This window comes from Myotis yumanensis, unplaced genomic scaffold (genome assembly GCF_028538775.1).
Source record: "Myotis yumanensis isolate MYYU_CA2020_CCGP unplaced genomic scaffold, mMyoYum1.0.hap1 SCAF_3, whole genome shotgun sequence".
Classification (NCBI taxonomy): Eukaryota; Metazoa; Chordata; class Mammalia; order Chiroptera; family Vespertilionidae; genus Myotis; species Myotis yumanensis.
In genome coordinates, this window is record NW_027223754.1 from 56,453,975 (window position 1) to 56,476,411 (window position 22,437).

At 35.5% G+C, this 22,437-nt stretch overlaps 1 protein-coding gene across 16 annotated transcripts in view; it reads left to right on the forward strand.

The window, feature by feature from the left end:
- RBM26 (RNA binding motif protein 26) overlaps nucleotides 1-22,437 on the forward strand; it is a 91,893-nt gene that overhangs the window by 50,006 nt on the left and 19,450 nt on the right. For 10 of the 16 annotated variants that reach the window (XM_070408883.1, XM_070408877.1, XM_070408872.1 and 7 more), the window contains exons 10-20: nucleotides 400-511; nucleotides 1,595-1,754; nucleotides 3,292-3,456; nucleotides 4,133-4,264; nucleotides 5,497-5,568; nucleotides 10,472-10,597; nucleotides 10,948-11,022; nucleotides 12,393-12,560; nucleotides 13,963-14,067; nucleotides 18,086-18,298; nucleotides 20,047-20,133. In XM_070408883.1, the coding sequence (XP_070264984.1) occupies nucleotides 400-511; nucleotides 1,595-1,754; nucleotides 3,292-3,456; nucleotides 4,133-4,264; nucleotides 5,497-5,568; nucleotides 10,472-10,597; nucleotides 10,948-11,022; nucleotides 12,393-12,560; nucleotides 13,963-14,067; nucleotides 18,086-18,298; nucleotides 20,047-20,133 (1,415 nt within the window). The remainder of the gene's footprint in view (nucleotides 1-399; nucleotides 512-1,594; nucleotides 1,755-3,291; nucleotides 3,457-4,132; nucleotides 4,265-5,496; nucleotides 5,569-10,471; nucleotides 10,598-10,947; nucleotides 11,023-12,392; nucleotides 12,561-13,962; nucleotides 14,068-18,085; nucleotides 18,299-20,046; nucleotides 20,134-22,437) is intronic. The other 6 variants (XM_070408884.1, XM_070408885.1, XM_070408887.1 and 3 more) reach the window with 3 other exon arrangements.

Below are 22,437 nucleotides of genomic sequence, written 5' to 3' on the forward strand. Positions count from 1 at the left end.
GACAGAGACAGAGAAACATTGATTGGTTGCCTCTTGTATGCACCCTGACTGGGGATTGAATCTGCAACTTATGTATGTGGCCTGACCAGGAATCAACCTGAAACCTTTTGGTCTACTGGATGATGCTCCAACCAACTGAACCACTTGGCCAGGGCCAGAGTCATATTTTAATTTGACATGTGAGAATTACTAATTCTTCTTTAGTTAGGTTGAAGTGAATTAGAAATAAATTAAAATCTCTGAGATTACTACTATATTTGAATGCACATTTATTTCTATTTCTTCTAAAATATATATTTGGACAAAGTGCCAGAACTTTGTTTTCAATGTGAATTAAAGGAAGTGTAGCAATGATAAACAAAATATTAACCTATTTTCTTTTATTTTCTTTTCAAACAGAAAAGCCTCCTAATAAAAGCACTATGAGGATAGTAGTGGATTCAGAGTCAAGGAAAAGAACGATTGGTTCTGGGGAGCCTGGAGTTACTACAAAGAAGACTTGGTTTGATAAGTAAGCTGTCAGGGGAAATTGAGGAATTTTTGTACACAGTAATTTTTAGGGTAGTTGGAGTATTATTATGACAGTATGGTATTATTTTTCAAAATAAAATTTATATAACTTTGTTCTGTAGGCATTACCCCACTAAAATGTAAGTTTTCTAAAAATTTGTTATTCATTTGTCTGATACATGGAAGGCATTTTCATATAGAAATGGTATAGTGGTTGAGAACACAATTTTTCCACCTCCCCAGCCTACAACATACTCCTTATGTTGGAGATATCATTGAATACTACCCATATAAAGGATAGTCATGAGCTTGTTATTAGGGAAGAAAGTGTGGGTCAGATCTGAGAAGAGGCATTAGCCTGGGAGCAGTTCCTGTTAAGAGCTAGAAAGGGATTTTTTGGGTGTTCGGGGAGGGACTGAAGTTGTCAAGGAAGGGCTTCAGTGAAAGAGGTAAGGAATCAGAATGTTGGGGTGTTTATGATGATTCAGTTATAAACTTTCATGTTTGAGGCGAGACTAGGATCACACATTTTTAGAGCTTTGTAACATCACTTAAAGGTGAATAATTTCTAGTTATGGCTCTGCCTTTAATTCTGTGATTTAAGGCAAGCATTGTAACCTCTCAGGGCCATAGTTTTATCCTTTTTTTCCAAGTGTCAAATGTGTGGTCTACAGTTCTGAGTTTTGTTTTTTTAGGTTGAGAAGCAGTTGAGACAGTCATCCCTACCTTTTGATCAAGGTTTTAAAATAGGATACATTTCATTAAGCTAGCTTTTGCAGAAATGGAACAAAGGTTATATATGCAAATTGACTGAAATAGGGTGCTAGGACCTTTCCTTTTAAGAATTTTAAGTAGGAGTAGATTGAAAGTGCCAAGTACAAGTGATATGGAAGAGCCCTTCTCAGTTGGCTTCCTTGAAAGATGTGAACATTTACTAATTTGGAGACTTCATTTTTTTTTAAAAGAAAATTTAAATTTCAGTTTTAAAAAATAGAACTTAAATAATAAAATTTTATTTCTTTGTACTTGATAAGGGGATAGGATATATAAATGAATGTATTAATTAACTTGATTTCTGTTACAGACCAAATTTTAATAGAACAAACAGCCCAGGCTTCCAGAAAAAGGTTCAGTTTGGAAATGAAAACACCAAACTTGAACTTAGAAAAGTTCCACCAGAATTAAATAATATCAGCAAACTTAATGAGCATTTTAGTCGATTTGGAACTTTGGTTAACTTACAGGTAAGAGCTGTGAAGTGATTCTGTTGTCTTTGCTTAATTATTTAGGGAGATAACAATACAATAAGAAAAATATTTTACAAGGAATTATGAAAAATTTGGTAACCTAAATTTGAAAAATTGGATATGAAATGAAATTTTTTATATTTTAGATGTATGATTTTTAATAACTTTTGTGCTCTGAAAAGGCAGGAGTTTTGATCATATTACATTCGTTTTACCTAGAAGAGGTTATCATAAAATTATAGCAAAGTTAAATAATCTTGTAGTTTTCATTTCCCCAGTTTCTTAAAGTCATTACAACAAGATGCTTTAGTCAGATTATTTTTTCTGCCTCTGTGATGGGATACATTGGCCCAGAGACCATGTAATCCATAATTAGCTGAAACATTTGCTTTTTCCTGTACCATTTTTTGAATATTTTTCAAGATAAATATCAGTGTAGTTTGTATTTGACTTCACCCTAACTTAGACCTTGGCTTTGGATATAACTTGTAAGGTTATTTAGTATTGAGCTTTCCTTGTGTAATATGTAAAAGTGTTGAAATAATATTGGGCTTTCTTTTTTTCCGTTTTTTTCAATAAGAATTATTTGTCATCACCTGATAAAAATAATAAATTGTAGAGAGTACAGCTTAAGTTGATTAATTTGGAAAATTTTGTTTTATTCCCATTTAAAAATAATGTAAAAGTAATAGATGAAAATCGCATGCTTGGTTGTGGCAGGACAGTAGAAATTTATATAGAATAAAAAAAAAAAATGTTTCTACGTTAACTCTTTTTGTCCCTTACATTTCTCTTCCCATATATCCCCATAATACAGTTACATCATTGTTAACAATTTACCATGTATTATTCTAGATTTTTTTGTTTTGTATTTCTTTATCTATATCTGCTTATCAGTCAGTCAACACACACACTTAAAAATGTATATATTTGAAAATTATGGACCCATCTTATACACATTACCCTGTAGTTATTTGTGAATATCTTTTTATGGCTATTTAATTGATCTGTCACATTTAGATTTAGACAAAAAAGTTTCTGGAATATTTTTTCTCACACAATTAACTACACTGGTAATATTAAATTTAAGAGAATTTTCAAAACCAAAAGAACAAAAAATTTGAAGTGAAAAGTCTTGTATCTGCTACTTACTAATATGAGTCTGCAGAATCATATACTCTTTGAATTCAGTTGACTTATGTGTAAAATTTATTTATTTCTTAAATTTTCTTGCACTCTTTTGTTTGTTTTGTCAGTCCTCACCTGAGGATATTTTTCCATTGATTTCTAGAGAGAGTGGAAGAGAGGGGGAAAGACAGAGAGAGAGAAACATCGATTTGAGAGAGACACATCGATTGGTTGCCTCCTGCACTCTTCTGGAGTGAAAGTAGGTTATGGTAATAGTCTATATTTAAGGAAGTATAAAGGTAGAATCTTACATAGGAGGACCAATATTTTATTTGTTGAGGAATTTTACTATATGAAACAACATATTCATTTGGAAATTCACTGTTCTTAATATTTGACACCTTAGGTTGCCTATAATGGTGATCCTGAAGGTGCCCTTATCCAATTTGCAACATATGAAGAAGCAAAGAAAGCAATATCAAGTACAGAAGCAGTGCTAAACAATCGCTTTATTAAGGTTTATTGGCACAGAGAAGGAGGCACCCAGCAATTACAAACTACTTCTCCAAAGGTAAGAGAAATTTATGTGAAATTAAATGCTCATAGAACACGCTTAGAAAGCAGAGGCATTGCAGTCAGGTAGACTTTTGAGTTTAGATCCTGCCTCAACCACTTTTAATATATAGACTTGAGGAAGTTATTTAATCTCTCTTCTTTCATTTTATTGTGAAGTTAAGCCCTAGTTTATTAGATAATTATAGGTATGTGTAAAGCATATAGAAAATATTCCCAGGTAGATCAGAGACACTCAGTACATGATAGCTTTACATATTCCACAAAGTCAGACTATGGGTTCATTTTGGAAATCCTCTTCCTTCTTCACGTCTTTCCCTTCCTCCCTTCCTTTCTCCTTTTCTCCCTCTCACTTTCAATCAGTGAATCAGTCAATATGTAATGTTAGATTAATTGCTCGTAGATGTCTTACAGCAGTTTGTTTCTTTAACTTTCTACTGTTCATTAAAATAAAAGAAAGAAAGAAGGTAGTGAAGTGTAGATTTTAATTTTTTTCTCTACTTTATAAATAAGTTCTTACATGCAAAGGAAAACGTGAAGAAATTTGGAAGGTGGCTAGGTTTTGATTATAAGCTGCACTTCTAAGACTTTCTCTGCATGGGCAATTTAGTAACAAAATAACAAAAGTTATTTTCGATGCTTGTGAATGTTTAACATTTTTTTCTTATTCTGAGGTAATGCAGCCTTTAGTCCAGCAGCCCATTTTGCCTGTTGTGAAGCAGTCTGTCAAAGAGCGGTTAGGACCAGTACCTACAAGTACTATTGAACCAGCAGAAGCCCAGAGTGCCAGTTCAGACCTTCCTCAGGTGAATGAAAAGTCTTATTATTGTGTCTGTCACATAGTAGGTTCTGAGTAAATTAGTTTCCCTTGGTGATTTGAATTATAGTTAATTGTATGTATTTTATACAGAAATAGGATAGTTTATACATATTTTTGTTACTATTATAACATTTTCACATTCTACTTTTTCTATACTATTTGATTATTAAATTCTTCTCTCTAGTTAATACCTATTTATAAGAAAGAACTCTCTTTCACTTTGTGGAGGAGGTATTTTTCAGCAAATCTGCCTGAAAAGTGAAGTTCAGTATACTAAATCTTATTTTCTCCCATCATCTTTGACTTAACTAGAATTCTATTTCAGAAATAATTATGCAGTAGTCCGAACTGAAAGCTATTGGGACAGGAAGGCTTAAACCATCCAGTTGTAACATGCTTAATATACTGATTCAAGTTACTTATTACGCTCTCAGAACTTTGCATCACTTATTCCTGACTCTTGGATTTTCTTTTCCATATGTCATTCCCTTCCCACTCCCTTCCATACTTGAGTGGCAATTTCTTATTTCTATACCTTCAATCTCTAAAACTTAGGTTTTCTTTGTCTCCAGATGTTTCAGCATTTGTATAAAATAAAGTTATGATATACTATCCTACTTAGCTAATGGATGACACCTTATTCCAGTAGTCTTCCTGAAAAATAATATATTGAGATTCTATTTAAAAAGTAATAGATTGAGATTCTGTTAAAATAAACGTGCAGAATGTAAATTGGTAAATTATTATTTACTTAAAAAAAAACCCCACCTAATCCTATTATTCCAAATCATCAGCAAATGCAATGTATTTGGCTATAAAATAAAACATACTTTAGGAAAGAATGACTTTTATTTTTAAGCTCAAGAAGCAGGCACATCCTTTATTTACTCAAACCTAATATTTACAATGTTCAAACTTTCTATTGGTCAACATAGGATTCTAAGAATTTATGGTTCTGTACCAATGGAGGGGACTTTAGCAACCACCTGGCTTAGACATCTTATTTTACATCATAGTTTTTCATGATTAATATTACATACTGTTCGTTTTTCCATATACATTTTCTTTCTGTCTCTCTTTGAAAAAAGATCCAGGTTTTGTGATTAACATCAGTATACCTACAAAGTCAGTATATGTTAGTAGAATCAGAATGTTCATAATCCCTTCAGACATATATGTTTAGGGAAACACTGAATATGTCCATTTTAATTTTTTTAGAATGTAACTAAATTATCTGTGAAGGACAGGTTGGGTTTTGTATCAAAGCCATCTGTTTCAGCAACTGAAAAGGTAAGAAGAAGCATGATGTGTTTGTCTTGGCTTCATAAATGTTTTCAGATGGCATCTTAATTTTTTAATTTTTTCATAGTTTCAAACTTTTGCTTCTTAATAGTATCTTTATCTCTTATTCCTACCATTTTGCTTTCCATTTGCTGAAAAGAAAAATATTTGCTTCCCTTTTTTTACTTTTTGCATCAGCATTTTAATACTTGCTGCTCACTATAGTTTCCATGTGCTTCATTCATTCTTTTTCTTTGTATTTACTATATTTTCTTTAGAAATATTTTTTACATTTTATTTTGAAAACTCTGGCAGCCTAAAAGAAAGGGCCATGAACTAGGAATTGTACTTGAGTTTGAGCTTTGACTCTCTATTTACTAACTGCATGATATTGGGCAGTGCTGTTAATCTTTATGAAACTTTTTCTTCATCATAAAATGGTGATGGTAATATTTATATTGCTCATAAAGTTTTTGAAGGATTAAGTAAAAGTTATTTAAAAATATTTTGTAAACTGGAAAAGATGATGTAAATGTAGTATTTTTATTTATAATTAATAACTATTGTATATAGCCTGACAATACATCTAGTCTTTTTTTTAAAAAAAAAAAATAAAGAGACAAATGCTGATTAAATTAAGATAATTTATGGACCTATCTTCTAGTTTTGTGTAGATGTGGCTTTTTTTTTCTTTCTGGTTAGGTATAAGTGAATGTCCTGATCTTTAGTCTTATTTGAGGTATATGGAAACACAGTATATTAGGATTAGATAATTTTTCCCATTTCTATACCCTCACCTTAAAGGAAGATAAGGCCCAAATAGTGTTTTGGTTGATCTATACACTTGAGTTACTTGAATCTGGATCTCCTATTTTAGTCCATTATGAAGGTTACATGGGTAATTGATTTCATGAACACCCCATGAGATAGCTGACCTGCTTTCTGTACTGCTTCTTCAGTATATTGTTTTCCTTATTTCCTCTAAAACTTCGGCAGTTCTAGATATTTGAATATGAATTTCATTCGCTAAATCAGATTTCCCTCTTGGATACCTCAGCATTACTTCAGGCATAATAAGCCTATCATGATTCATTATTTCCTACGTAAATTAATTTCTCCTAACCTTACCTCTGGAAGTTATACCACCAATTTCCAATTTGTATAGTCTAAAAGCCTTTAGAGCAGCCGTGGGCAAACTACGGCCCGCGGGCCGGATCCGGCCTGTTTGAAATGAATAAAACTAAAAAAAAAAAAAGACCGTACTCTTTTATGTAATGATGTTTACTTTGAATTTATATTAGTTCACACAAACACTCCATCCATGCTTTTGTTCCGGCCCTCTGGTCCAGTTTAAGAACCCATTGTGGCCCTCGAGTCAAAAAGTTTGCCCACCCCTGCTTTAGAGTCATTGCTTGTGTTTACATTCCAATTCTCTTTCTCTATCACCTTTAGGCCCCTGGCCTATGGATGCAGTTCAGAGCTGCCATACCTTCATCTAGTGTACTCTGCCACCATCCTACTTTCAGACTTATTTTAATGTTAGTTGCTTAAAGAAACCTTCATTTCCTCAGCTAAATGACTTAGCTTGGTTCACAGGTTATCATACCTCAATTATTCTGGTTCTGTTAGTACGTCTGCATTACACCTTTCTTTTCTAAGGAGTCTTTTTCTGCTATTGCCTGCCTCGTTTTCATTTTTTGGTGGTGATTTTTCTGGAGTCCATTTCCCTCTGCCTAACTGAATTCTAGTCATTCTTTTAAAGATTGAAAAAATCACTAACCTCTTCTATGAAACCTCTACATTTTTTCATATGATATCCCCCCCTTTCTCTAAATTTATATCCCTTAGTCTATGCTACTAAATTTAGCAATATGTAAATATTTACTTTGATTAGATTTATTTTTCTTGATAAGTAGCTGAGGAATAAATGAACAATATAAATCTTTTATTCTTAGTAGTTCTGGGGATGAATACAAAGCTGATGATGTTTAGGATCTGTTTATGTCGACATTTGGACATGTGCAAATTTGAAGTGTACTAATTATAGCTTTTACAAAATCTTTCTATTATTTTTTTGCTACTGTTTTCATTTTTTTTTAGCATGTTTTATATAGCTTTAGGCTAAAAGGGGGACATTCTTGGAAATGATAGTATAATTTATTAATATAATTACTAATTTAATTTATGAAAAATCACTAATAGCAGTGGGCTATTTATGGAGGAAATTACTTGTAAAGAATGTTTTCTGGAAAGCAATTATTTCTAAAATATAACTTTCAGTCAACTTCAGTGAACCTGTTTAAAGAATAGCATTTTAGTTTTGTTCTCTCTCCCTAGTCCATAGTGATTTTTGCTGCAGAATCCTTAGAGGTCAGTGATTCAGAGAAGTCTTAGGAAAAATAGAAGATTGTTCATCATCAAATATTACTAAAAAAATATATTTTTTTATTGAAGGCAGGGAAAATCTCAATACTGGTATCCATCCAGTATCTTCTGTCATTTTTAAAGCAAATAAATACACAAATGTAAAATTTTTATCCCTTTCTTGTAAATAACATTGAGTAAACCCTTTAGTGATTCTTCTTCTAAGTTTCCATTTTTGTGAGAGGACTAATAGAGAGGAAACTTAAAACCTGATTCATATAGCTAAATATTAAGATATTGCAATAGCTATTAAATAGGTATTATTTGAGTAGAGTGATCAGTCAGATGATATTTGAGTGCTTCTGCTTACCTTAGGGAGATTTATGAAGAATAAAGGCATCTGCGTATACCATCCTGGTTAGTTTTTTAAAAAGATTTAGGCTGTTCACATTATCTCCTTAAAACTCTTGTAAATTCTTTGTATGTATTATATAAGTTATAGCGTTCTGGGGTTTTATTTTATTTTATTTAGAAGCTAGCATTCTTGAATAATAGGCATAGTGATGAGTTACCTAAACTTTGTGATGTTCCTAATCTATTCCATGATAAAAGATTATAATGCAGTGTCCAGATTGCTACTTCTCTGGTATCCAGGTATTTACATTTTAGTAGCTAGAGAGCAAGGTTTTTTTTCTCATTGATACTCTCCTATTAATGTCTTTCTAGATCATGAACTCCTTTAAGACTTGGGGAGCTATGTTTTTTCCTCTGGAAAGTTACATTCTTCATAGATACGGTTTAATGTTTTGTTTTTATATAGTAGTCACAGATTTCTCTGAAGGAATTCCTAGACTCCTTTCCAAGACCCAGTAACGAACCACCCCATGGAACTTGCAACTTTTTGCTTTTGAAGGATAAAGTAGCCCATACACTTCTTTTAACTTGACCATGTGTAGAAAAGGTTGTCCACTTGGATTTATCATCATTTCAGTTTAATTTAGTGCAAAGTGTTTATTGAATATTTAGAATGTGTGCTGGAACTGTTCTTGGCACTGAAGATATAGCAATGAAGCAAGCCAAAAAATTCTCCTGGGTTGGTTAAGGACATTAGATATCATCAAGATGAACTTCCTCATTTTATAGAAAAACAAACTGAAGCCTGAAAAGTACTTGAACTTACCCAGGGTCTTATAATTAACTAGAGGCCCGATGCATGAATTTGTGCATGGGTGGGGTTCAGCTGGCCCGCCCCAATTGGGCCAGCCAGAGGGAGGGGCCGCAGGCATTTCACCGGCCAGCCCTGCCCCCTGGTTGAACTCCTGGTTGAACCCTGGTTGAGGGGACAATTTGCATATTTGCCTTTTATTATATAGGACTAGAGGCCCGGTGCACAAAAATTTGTGCACTCCAGGTGGGGGGCTGTTTTCCGGAAGCGAGTGACTGAAACTTCCAACCACTCCTTGTTTTCTTTCTTTTTTTTTTTTTTTTTTAATCTGGGCCAGCTTTAGCTCTGAGGCCTTGCCGCTGAAAACATTGATACAATGTTGCTAAAGCCCGGCTGAATGAAAGCCGGTTTCTGAAGTTTTGTTTATCTTCTTATTTGCAACATAGTACAGAGTTGCTTAGAGTTGTAGCTCAGAGGCCCAGCGCAGGCGGGGAACGTTGGAGTCCGCAGTCACTGCAGCAAGCAAGCCTCATGTTCGCTTCCAGCTGCCTGGCTGCCGGTCACCATCTTGGCTGACAGTTAATTTGCATATACTCACTGATTAGCCAATGAAAAGGGTAGCGGTTGTACGCTAATTACCATGTTTCTCTTTTATTAGTGTAGATTAGTAGCAAGGATTGGGTATTTGGAGAAAGAGCAAAGAGGAGAAAGGCACCCTTTTTGTTTCAAGGACCTTACAGTGTAAACAGGGAGAGAAACAATAAATCATCAGATCATTTTTACTAAATAATTTAATAGCTGTAGGAATAAAATTTCATAGAAGGACCTGGGTAAAAGAAAAAATGATTAGGACTTTGTGGAAGTCTTGGCTGGTTGTGTTGAACTTGAGCTGGGTTTAAAGGTAAAGGTCACTTGAAGCAGAAGGAGCAATGCTAGCAAAAGGATGGAGAAAGAAAGCAACAAAGTTAATTTCCAAACTGTAAATTGCAAATGATCTTAAGAGACAAACAATTGCAAATTGTTTGAGGGACAACATCCAGTTTTTTTCCTGTGCCATGCTCTTAAGTACAGATTTTGTTTTAGTTAGTAGGAATACTAGCACAGGTATTCAGCAACTAATATTTTCTCAGTGATATAGTAATGACGGTTTTTTCTTGAAGTTTTTATGTTTGTTTTTACTTTTTTCCTATAACTATATTAATTAAATTTTTTTATTTCATAGTTTATTCATTTTTCATACCCTTCTTTTCAAATCAATACATTTAGTTCACTGTACTAAATTTTAACAGAAGTGCTTTAATGTTATTTCATAAGAAAACAGGACTCAGAAAATCATGAATGCCTGATACATATTTTTTTACAAAATTGAATTTTTATTGGTAGGTGTTATCTACATCTACTGGCCTAACAAAAACAGTGTATAATCCAGCTGCTTTGAAGGCTGCACAAAAAACCTTACTTGTTTCCCCCTCTGCAGTTGATAATAATGAAGCACAGAAAAAAAAACAGGTAAGTACAACTATTATTGTACAAAATTTGCATGTAGAAAAGCTCTTCTGCATGTATCTGTTTTTTCGGTGCTCATAACAAAATGAAATTTAAAAGGAGTATGTTGGCTGCCTCTGAACTTTTATTTTCCATAGTGTAGCAGTAACTATTAATATTTTTCTTGGAATGAAAGATTCTCCTGATCTTTTAAAACTTGCATACATATTTCAGTGTTACATAGGAAACGTTTGCATTTAATTTTTGTTGCCAAGCTTCTGTAATTATAACCATTTCTGTCCTCTTAAATCATTTTGTTTATTGGAATAATAAACGGTCAATATTCTAATGATATTTTTGGTCCCTTCCCCTAGGAGGCACTGAAGCTTCAGCAGGATGTAAGGAAAAGAAAACAAGAAATTTTAGAAAAGCACATTGAAACACAGAAGGTAAAATATTAACAGTTAGATTTGGCAAAATATATTTTTGTAAATGTTACAGCTTTGAGTGTACTTAATCTTACACTATATAGATATTACTGAGAAACATTTACTGTAACTGATATGGTAAAACTAAGATATTATCAATGATAAAGTATATTATCAATTGATAGTATATTGGACATGAAGAGCATACATTGAATGGTGGACTGGGAATTGGAATAGTTTAAATGGAACTATGGTTTTCAAATTTGAAATGAAAATAAGGAGTATTTATCCAAGTATATTGCTGTGTAGTCCTTTATTCAACAGATAGTGAAATGGAACCTTTTTCTTAATATTGAGATGGACCTTTATTTAATTGCCATATCTGACTGTTATTTACTTAAAATGTGTCTAGTCCAAGTTGAGATGTGCTGTCAGTGTAAAAAATATTTCACCAGATTTCAAAGATGTGGTATGAAGAAAAAAAGCAAAAACCTCTCAATTTTTGTTGAAATGTAACATTTTGAATACTTTTTGTTAAATAGAATATATTATTAAATTAGTTTTACTATATCTCTTATCTTTTTAAAGTGACTGCTAGAAAATTAAAAATTACTTATGTAGCTTACAGTATTTCTTTATGTCTCTTGTTTATGACATTAATTTAGTGTAAGTTCTTAAATCATATCTGGTAGTAAAGGTTATGACATTTCCAAATACTGAAAATACAAAAAGTATACATTTTAGTCTAAAATGTATGTCTTTTATAATTTAAATTTGGATATGCTTGATAAAGAAAAATCATAGTGCTTTATACCAAAAACTGAAACCATCTTGACTCAGAGAACCTATAATGTGTGGTATCCTATATGCCATAATACCCTGTTTCTCTTCTTGTTCCCTGTCCATGGTGAGGATATCATTCCTAGGCTAGCCAGGTAGTTTCCTTATGACAAAGAAAGTAATTAAACTTTTCATTTCCTAAACCTCATTATATGAAGGGAAAGCAGAATTTCTCCTGTGATTCATTCTGGGTTACAGATTCCATTTGGATCAAGAGTACTTAGCGGCAGTAATATCAACAAATGATTAGAAAGTAAAATTGTTAATACTACTTCAAATTGACAGCTTTTCAGGGATTGAATTGAATTTCTTGTGTTCTAAGAGACAGTCCCAAAGAGTAGTACTATAGTTTTTTACAAATAAACCAAGATTAAGGCTTGAATTGAGATAGTTAGCATCACCAATCTGGTATTTTAGTGGTTATAATCCTTGTTATGAATATACAAACTAAAAGTAGTAGATACTTCTTTTTATACTTAGTTTGTTATGTTTGTTTTATTAATAATAGTAGGAATAAGTATCTTCTATTTTTCTCTTAAAAAATCTGGCAGATGTTAATTTCAAAACTGGAGAAAAACAAAGCAATGAAGTCTGAAGATAAAGCAGAAATAATGAAAACTTTAGAGGTTTTGACAAAAAATATTACCAAGTTGAAAGATGAGGTCAAAGCTACTTCTCCTGGACGCTGTCTTCCAAAAAGTATAAAAACCAAGACTCAGGTATTTTTATTAGTGTTGTTTTCATATTACTTCTTTAAAAAAAACACATTAAAAACACTACATTGTTTAAAGTTCTTTTCCTTTTAGATTATATCCTTTGCTCAAAATCTGACCATTGTATGCTACAATTTCTTCTCTTCCTTCATTAATTAATAAGTAAATAAACACAAACAAGTAAACTCTACTAATCTTTTGAATCCTGTGGATTACAGTGGGAAAGTTAGTAATTAGGAAAATAGTTATGGATAATCCTGAAAAGGTAACTTGAAGACAAAATGATAATAGTTACTTAAATGCTTGACTGAGGATTTTGAGCTTTATTTTATAAGGTGTTCGTGGTATAAAACATTAACGAACAGAGAAGTAACATTCTGACCCCTCTTTACAGAATGTATTCATTGAACCCGGGGAAAATTTATTAGATAACAAATAAGTGAGCAAGTTAATTTCAGTTGATAATAAGTGCTTAAGAAAAAAACAAACCAGTGTTATATACAATATTTATACTTGGTGTGTGTGTACATGAATAAAATCATTAGTTCCTATTGCAATTTCTGATTCTAATCCAACATAATGGGGTTCTTCCTTTCTTCATTTCCTTATTTTATCTCCCTGTTCCCATATGATAACTTGGTTTCCACTAATGTCAACACAGCACTCATTTATTTGCTCAGTCCTGTAATACATTCCAAATAGTCTCATAATTGTTACAACAATACCACTTCCAACAACTAACTATAAAATTTAGAATTTATTTTCATTCTTTATAACCTCACAATATGTTCCCTAAAGGTATTGAATCAGAACTGTGGCGTAGGATTACTTTTTCTTTTTGCGTGGTTATATTATTAATTTGAAAAAGTTGGGTGTATTTCTGTATGTATTATTCAGTTTTGGCTCTCCCTCATTCTTGCTGATTTAATTTTATTTTTTGAATATGTGAAACATTAACATGACTCAAAAGTTAAACTATGAAAAGGTATATATAGAAGACCTTTCCCCTTTGATTCCTGACACTATTCCCTACTCTTCCCTCCTTGGTGTGTGTGTGCATGGATTCTTTTCTACATAAAAGCATACTATATATTGCTTGTTAATGCCGTGGTATTTTGCTTTTCTTTCAGTTATTTCCTGAAAATTACTTAATATCAGTCCATTAAAATCCCAGGGTTTTTTTTAATAGAAAGTGAATTATAGGGAAATCAGTGGGATTAGGAACAAGTTAGGCAGCTAGCGGTATTGTAGACTAGAGGTGATTGATGGCTTGGACTAGGATGGTAGGACTGACGATAGAAAAGAAATGTACAGATTAAATGGGAAATGTGTAAAAGTTTTTTGTAAAATGTTTTGTTTAAATGGAGGATATTAATTGTCACCAAAAATATTAATTACTGTTTTCTAGATGCAGAAAGAATTACTTGACACAGAGCTGGATTTATATAAGAAGATGCAAGCTGGAGAAGAAGTCACTGAACTTAGGAGAAAGTATACAGAATTACAGCTGGAAGTATGTTTCATCATAGCTACACAGTGTGCTAAAGAGGAGCGAATGTAGTTATGGTGGTTAATTTGAAAACACAATTCCCTCATTCTAGTCAACAATTGTGGGCAGTCTCTGGCATACATATTGGGAGTTGATATAGGAAAGAGGGAAGAAATTAACAAAATTTTCAGAGCTAGTAGAGAAATCTGTTATATAATAAGTGAGGGGTGGCAACAGTTCTACCTATGTACCTGAGTCCTTCCACTTCTATTGAATTTTATTACTTTTCTATTTTTGGTTTTCAGGCATTCTTTCAGAGATATCCTATGCACAAATAGGTTTATAATATTAAGTTCTACAGATTAGACTTCTAGTGTTAGAACTATATCAAAGAACATGCTTAAGTTTTGCCTATAGGTGGTGCTGTGGATGTTAATAAAGGAGAAAATAAACTACTTTCTTAATAGTCATATGATTATATAAGAAAAATAAAGTGAAATTGATTTCTGTGTATGAGAATTTTTAACATTTAGCAAAATGATGTTTAAAAGTCAGAATTACATTTTAAGTATGGAGATGTTAATGTCATTAATTGGTACTTGTCTATATTTATTGTTTAATGTCACAATTTAATTTTATGTTTTTGATCATTACTTTTGCTTAATCGGAGAATAATACTTTTTTCCAAATTTGTTAGCAACTTGATCATCTTTTTCTGACACAGTACAAATCTGTGTTGAGTACTGCCATCCAGGTATCAAAGACTTAATATTTAGCAGCCACTGTGTTTGTCTTAAGGTGCTGTCTTATCTAACAGTCATAGGAAGCCATAAGATGGTGTCCTAAACTTGCACACTTTTCATTCTCTGGAAACTTGATATGGTCACCTGTCTGTCCTGCCCAAAGTAACAGGTTTTAGAGAAGATAGATTTCTTTATGTTAATTATAGAAATTGTGTTTTCTCCATTCTAGAGATTTGATGCCTGTGTTGGTGGGATAAAAACCAAATTATCATTTCAAAAGTTTTGCTCATAATTTTAGTAAATAAACAGTAGTAGTATCAGTATTTTTCTAGGTATGTTTTTATTGATTTCAGAGAGAGGAAGGGAGAGGGAGAGCTAGAAACATCAATGATGAGAGATGTGCCTCTTGCACACCCCCTACTGGGGATCAAGCCCAAAACCCAGGCATGTGCCCTGACTGGGCATTAACCTCGACCTCATTGAACCTCTACCTCCTGGTTCATGAGTTGATGCTCAACCACTGAGCCATACCAGCTAGTATATTATCAGTATTTTTAAAAACTCTTTTTTGTTGAAAGTATTACATATGTTCCCTTTCTTCCCCTGCTGACCCCTTCTAGGCCACCCCCCTGCCCAGGCCCTCACCACTATTGTTTGTGTCCATGGGTTATGCTTGTATATGCATACAAATTCTTTGGTTAATCTCTTCCTACCCACCCCTGCCTTTCCTCTGAGATTTGACAGTCTGTTCGATGCTTCTGTGTCTCTATCTATTTTTTTCATTAGTTTATTTTCTTCATTAGATTTCAAATGAGTGAGATCATGTGATACTTGTATCAGTATTTTTATTAGTCTATGTTTTAGTTCATATGCTGACATAGCTAAACACTGAATAATATTTTCTGTGTTTTTTTAAAAATGTATTTTATTGATTTTTTTACAGAGAGGAAGGGAGAGGGATAGAGAGAAACATCGATCAGCTGCCTCCTGCACACCCCCTACTGGGGATGTCCCCGCAACCAAGGTACATGCCCTTGACTGGAATTGAACCTGGGACCCTTCAGTCCGCAGGCCAACGCTCCATCCACTGAGCCAAACCAGTTAGGGCTGTTTTGTTTCATATAATGGCTAAACTAGTTTGCAGTTAGTATATGCGGTAATTCAGTGTTTCCGAGAGTGTGGTCATTCACTGCATCAATTCCATTTTTTGTTAAAAGATATTAGTGAAAAAAACTCCAAGGCCAAATAAATTTGGAAAAGGTTATATTAAACATGATTTTTAGCTATTGGGTTTTTTAGAGGATATTTTAATTTGTAAATCTCCAAAAAGACATTAAATATTCAGTATTGCTTTAACTTATTTGTCCAAGGACTCACTTTTTCATGGAGCACTTTGTTCTTCAGAATACACTTTTGTATATGCTGCTCTATTATTAACATTAATCCTTGATCTTTGAAGATTATTTGGATTTTGGATTATTTTAGCTAATGTTAAGATTTACTGTCTTAAGGTGAAAAACTGAAATATTTATAATTGCAGAGATTTGGCAATGGTCCGTTCTTGACATTTCCATTTGAATGCTTTACATCCTCAGACTCAACAAGTTCAAAATTGTGCTTATTTTGCCCCTAAACTCCCATCTGCACAATTACCCAAACCAAAAATCTGAGCATCTTCATTGACTCCTTCCTTTCCTTCAGTATTCATATCCAATTAATTACGATGTTTTATATGTTACTTCCAAATATGTTTTAAATCTGTTTGCTTCTTTATCTCCATTGCCACCACTGTACACCAGCTGTCTTCAGTAGCTGGGATTACTGTAGTAGACTACTGACTGGTATCCAGGCTTGTTCTCTTCTTCCTTCTCCTCTGTTCTTAAGACTCTAGCCAGAATAACATTTTACACCCTGATTTGATTACATCACTCTACTACTCTGCTTTAAATACATATTTTTAAAGATAATTCTTGTGTTGTAAAAACAACATGTTTTCATTGATATTTAGACAGAGGGGAGGGTGGAGAGGGAGGGAGGAAGGGAGAGAGAGAGAGAGAGAGAGAGAGAGAGAGAGAAGCATAGAGAAAGAGAGAGAGAGAAACATTGATCGGCTGCCTTCTGCATGCTCTCTACTGGGGATCAAGCCCCCAGCCTGTGCATTTGCCCCAACTGGGAATTGAACCAGCAACCTCTTGGTGCATAGGATGATGCTCAACCAACTAAGCCACACCTGCCAGGACTCTGCTTTAAATATTTTAATTGATTTTCATGGCTCTTGGGATAAAATTCAAAATCCCTAATGTGGTCCTTTAAAGTTATTCATGATTTGGCTCTGCCTAGTTCCCCAGCCTCATCTCCATCTCATGTGGTCCAGCTGCACTAGATTTTATTTGTTCTTTGAAGTACTATGTTCCTTTCAGCTTTGGTTCCTTTGTTCAAGCTATAACTCCCACCCCTTACTCGTGTCTTGCTTGTTCTTTGTTCTTTCTTTGATTCATTGAACAAATATTAAGTATCTACAATCTGCCAGCTACTAATATACATGCAGGGGATAAAGTAGAGAATGAAACTGGAGGAGGGGAGATACTCATGAAACTTTCTGTTCTTTTTTTTTTTTTAGTCACTTCATTAATATATAATATAAACTTAGTTGCTTAATATCTTTTTACCCCTCTATGATTTGAGTTTCATGAGGGTAAGGACTTGTACATAGGAAGTATTTATTAAATATTTGTGGAATGAAAGAATGGTGTGCTCTTCATATAGACTGATGTGGTGAAATATAAGTTACTATGCAACATTGGTTGTATAATGTTACTGTAAGCAATTAAAGTGATGAATTTGAGATAACTACCTACTGAAGTGAACAGGGAAACAAATAGAAACATTGTATTTGAAAGTCACAAATGAGAAAATACATTTATTGTATATGTAGGTATTTTATATCTATGTATTAAACTGACTTCTAAATTAATACTTTACACTGTATTATTTGGAAATCAAGAATTACTAGCCTTTTTGTGATGTCTTGGAGAGTAAGAACTTAGTAGAAAAAAGCACATTTAATAATTTCAAAACATTGCTTAAATTAATGTTATTTTGTTTTCTAAATTTATTAGCTACATAAATTTGCTTTCACTTTAAAAACTAAAATCTCAGCTTAAAATTTTGAGATTTTTTCTTAGGGCATTATTTGAATATGATGTCAAATTGTATAAAAGTTTGACTCACCTGACAAAGTATAACACTTGGCTTGTGTTAGTTATTGTGGTCTTTAACTTGTGTCTAATTTCCTCTAGGCTGCCAAACGAGGGATTCTTTCATCTGGTCGGGGCAGAGGAATTCATTCAAGAGGTCGAGGTGCAGCTCATGGCAGAGGCAGGGGTCGGGGCCGAGGTCGAGGTCGAGGTCGAGGTGTACCTGGTCATGCTGTGGTAGATCACCGTCCAAGGGCATTGGAGATTTCTGCATTTACAGAGAGTGATAGAGAAGATCTTCTTCCTCATTTTGCGGTACTTTCTTACTGAGCAACAAAGCAAATATAATCATTGTTGGGGATAATAGATATATTAAAGGGGAAATTATGAAATTGACATGAGTAATTTAAACCCATTAATTTGACCAAAGAGTTTGATTACTTTATAAGTCTTATTAATTATTTAAAAAATAAGCTGTAGGGGTTTTTTGTTTGTTTAATTATCTGGAAGATATGTTGCAATTCTTACACTTAGTGAGCCTTGAGGTATTGTGAAATGTGTGATTTAAACTATTGCTTTAGAGAGGAAAATCCTGTAGTTTACTTTTATTTGATACTTTTAAGGAAAAATTTAACATGTTGCATGAGTCATCCAGATTTTTAAAATTAAGATGGAATTTTATGTGTTAATATTGTATTCTAGGTCTAGCCAACCTAGAAAGGAAACTGCTACTGGTCCCAGTGGATAAAAATTATAGCTTAAAACTTATAAGCACTTCTTTTTTGGGGAAGTGTTATTCTGAGTGCCTCATATAACTCACTATGTTTTGAATTATCTTGACAGCTCTAAGAGATAGGTACCTTTATTGTGCCTCATTTTAGAGATGAGGAAAATGAAGCATGAAGAGATTAAGTAACTTACTCAAATTTACACAGCTTTTAACTGACAGAGCTTGGATCTGACTGATTCTAAAGTTCATTCTCTTTACAGAATTTTTCTGTATAGGTGCATGTGCATTTAATGAAATCGTGTTTATAATTTTATTTTTGTGTAAGAAAGAAGGAAGGTATTAGTAATGATATATAAAGGACTAGAATATTTTTTTAAATCCTTACCTAAGGATATTTTTTCCATTGATTTTCAGAGAGAGTAGAAGGGAGATAGAGTAAGGTGGGAGAGAGAAAGAGAGAGAGAGGGAGACAGAAACATCAATGTGTGAGTGGGAGACATACCAATCAGTTGCCTCCTGCACATGCCCCAGTTGGGGCTGGGGATCGAACCTGCAACCCAGGTATGTGCCCTTGACCATGAGTTAAACCCCCGACCTTCGGTGCGTGGGCCAACACTTTAATCACTGAGCAACACCGGCTGGGCCGTGGACTAGAATTTTATATGATAAAAGTTGCTGTTTGTAGGAAAGTCTTCCTTCACTTGTAAAAAATCCAACATACGAAACAAGCATAATTTCATATGTTTAGCTTTCAAATGTCTGAAAAGGTAGTGTGTGTGGTCTATAGGAGTCTGTAGTAAGAGTGAAAGCAGGATCAAAAGATATGGACTCTTATCTTGGTAATTTACTTAATTACTTGGGGGGGGTGGATTACTTAAGTTCTCTTAATCTTTTTCACCCCCATCTTTAAATTGGGCATGATACTAAAAAAAAAAAACCCCAAAAACACTAAGAATATTCTGAGGATTAAATATTCTGCTTCAGAAAGAATTTAGCATATTCTGGAATGAAAATAATGAGTATAAAAGGAAAGACAATAAGGAAGCTCAATTTTGGTCATTGTTTCCTTTATTTAAAGAATAGTTCAATGAAGTATAAGTTTCCTTAATTTTAGAAAGTGTAAAATTATAAATTGTTATTTGGAAGATAGGACCACCCTCTATCTTACAATATTAAGTACCAAAATGAATTATTCACCATTTTTTCTGTTAATAACCATGAATTGTTATGTATTTTGGGTTATATTTTGATATTTTAACATTTTACAAAACCACTAGGATTTTGGATATTTCAAAATATTTATTTGGAGGAAATACTTGTTTTTAATTTAAAGCAATATGGTGAAATTGAAGATTGTCAGATTGATGACTCTTCACTTCATGCAGTAATTACATTCAAGACAAGAGCAGAAGCTGAAGCAGTAAGTATTATAAATAATCTGATTTACTGAAGATTCAGATTTAAATATTTTATAAATCTTGCTTTTAAGTTTTAATATAAATGAATTTTTTAAACTTACTACATAACTACACTTTGAGAATAGATAGAACATATCAGTAGAATTCATGGCCACAAAAAAATGTCATCCTATCTAATAAAAGAGAAACATGGTAATTAGCATACGACCACTACCCTTCCCATTGGCTAATCAGGGCGATATGCAAATTAACTGCCAGCCAAGATGGCGCTTAACCGCCAACAAAGATGGTGGCTAATTTGCATATGTAAGCACAATGCTGGGAGGCGAAAGGGAAAGGACGGAAGAAGCCCCCTGCCACTGACGGTGATCGGAAACCCAGCGGGGAGCTAAGAGCTGGGGGGCTGCCTTTGCCCTGCCCCCCAGCTGTGATCAGAGAACCAGGCGCCTTTGCCGCCTGGCCAGTGATAGCGGGAAGCAGGGGTGGAGCCAGCAATGGGAGCTGGGCAGGGACGGAGTCAGCAATCGTGAGCAGCTGGGGTCCCCTGCCCAGGCCTAACGCCTTGGCCAGAGGCATTAGGACTAGGCAGGGGCAGAGCGGGAGATCGCGGGGAGCTGGGGGTCTCCTGCCCAGGACTAATGCCTCCACCAGAGGCCTTAGGTCTTGGCAGGGGCGGTGCCAGAGATCATGGGTAGCAGGGGCAGAGCCGGGAATGGTGGGAGCTGGGGGTCCCCTGCCTAGGCCTGACACCTCTGCCAGAGGACTCAGGCCTGGGCAAGGGACTGATCCGGTGATCGGCGATCAGAGGGTGATGAGGGTCAACTCCTCTGGCCGAGGCATCAGGCCTGGGCGGGGGGCGGAGCCAGCAATCGGAGGGGGCTGGGGGTCCCCTGCCCAGGCCTGATGCCTGGGCCAGAGGCATCAGGCCTGGGTGGGGGGTGGAGCTGGTGACTGGGGGGATATGAGGGTCCCCTTGCCCAGGCCTAAAGCCTGGGTCAGAGGCATCAGGCTTGGGCGGGGGTGGAGCAAGCAATCAGAGGGAGATGGGGGTCCCCTGCCCAGGCATGATTCCTGGGCCAGAGGCATCAGGCCTGGGCGGGGGTCAGAGCCAGTGATTGGGGGGAGATGGGGGTGCCCTGTCCAAGCCTGACACCTCTGGCGAGGCGTCAGGCCTGGGCAAGGGGGCCGATCAGGCGATCGGAGGGTGATGGGGGTCGACGCCTCTGGCCGAGGCATCAGGCCTGGGCGAGGGCGGAGCCGGTGATCGGGGGGAGAGGGGGGTCCCCTGCCCAGGCCTGAATCCTGGGCCAAAGGCATCAGGCCTGGACCAGGGGCGGAGCCAGCAATCGGAGGGGTCTGGGGGTCCCCTGCCCAGGCCTGACTCCTGGGCCAGAGGCATCAGGCCTGGGCGGGGGGCAGAACCAGTCATCAGGGGGAATTGAGGGTTCCCTGCCCAGGCCTGACGCCTCTGGCAGAGGCGTCAGGCCTGGGCAAGGGGCCGATCCTGCGATTGGAGGGTGATGGGGGTCAACACCTGAGGGCTCCCAGTATGTGAGAGGGGGGCAGGCTGGGCTGAGGGACACCCCCCCCCCCCCCCCCCCAGTGCATGAATTTCGTGCACCGGGCCCCTAGTCGATATATATAAAAGGCACATATGAAAAGTGTCTCCTCGGGAGTTCAATCGGGAGACCGGGAGTTCGATCACTCGCTATGACGTGTGCTGACCACCAGGGGGCGGAGCGGAACGAAGGAAGGGCCCCAGCTGGCAGCCAGAAGGCGCTGATCAGCCCTGATTGCCGGCCAGGCCTAGGGACCCTACTGGTGCATGAATTTTGTGCACCAGTCCTATAGTAAGTAACATGTTATAATTAGAATATATAGTCACCAAGTTGAATGTCAAGTTATATTGTTTCAAGACATCAGGAATTCTGTTTCTTTTCTTTCACTCCATTTTCCATTATCCTTTTTCTGAGATGGCCTAGAATGAAGTCTTCTTTGGCAGACTGAGATATAATTTTCATCGCTGCCCTTCTTAATCATCCTTCATCTGCTGCTTCTTAATACGTTTTGACTGAACCCTAAAGAAGTTTCCATAATCAGTATATGCCCAACTAAACCTCTACAACTTTTTGCCCAAGACATGATACAAAGTTGTAGCTTTTAGGGTCCTTTTAGTACAGTTGTCTTAAACCATTTTGAATTGTCTTTCCAAGGAAAGACCAGAATATATGCAACCTTGTCTTTCTTCTGGGTTTAAAAGATTAAAAGAGAAAAATGGGTATGAGATGTGGGGGATTTATAGGAAC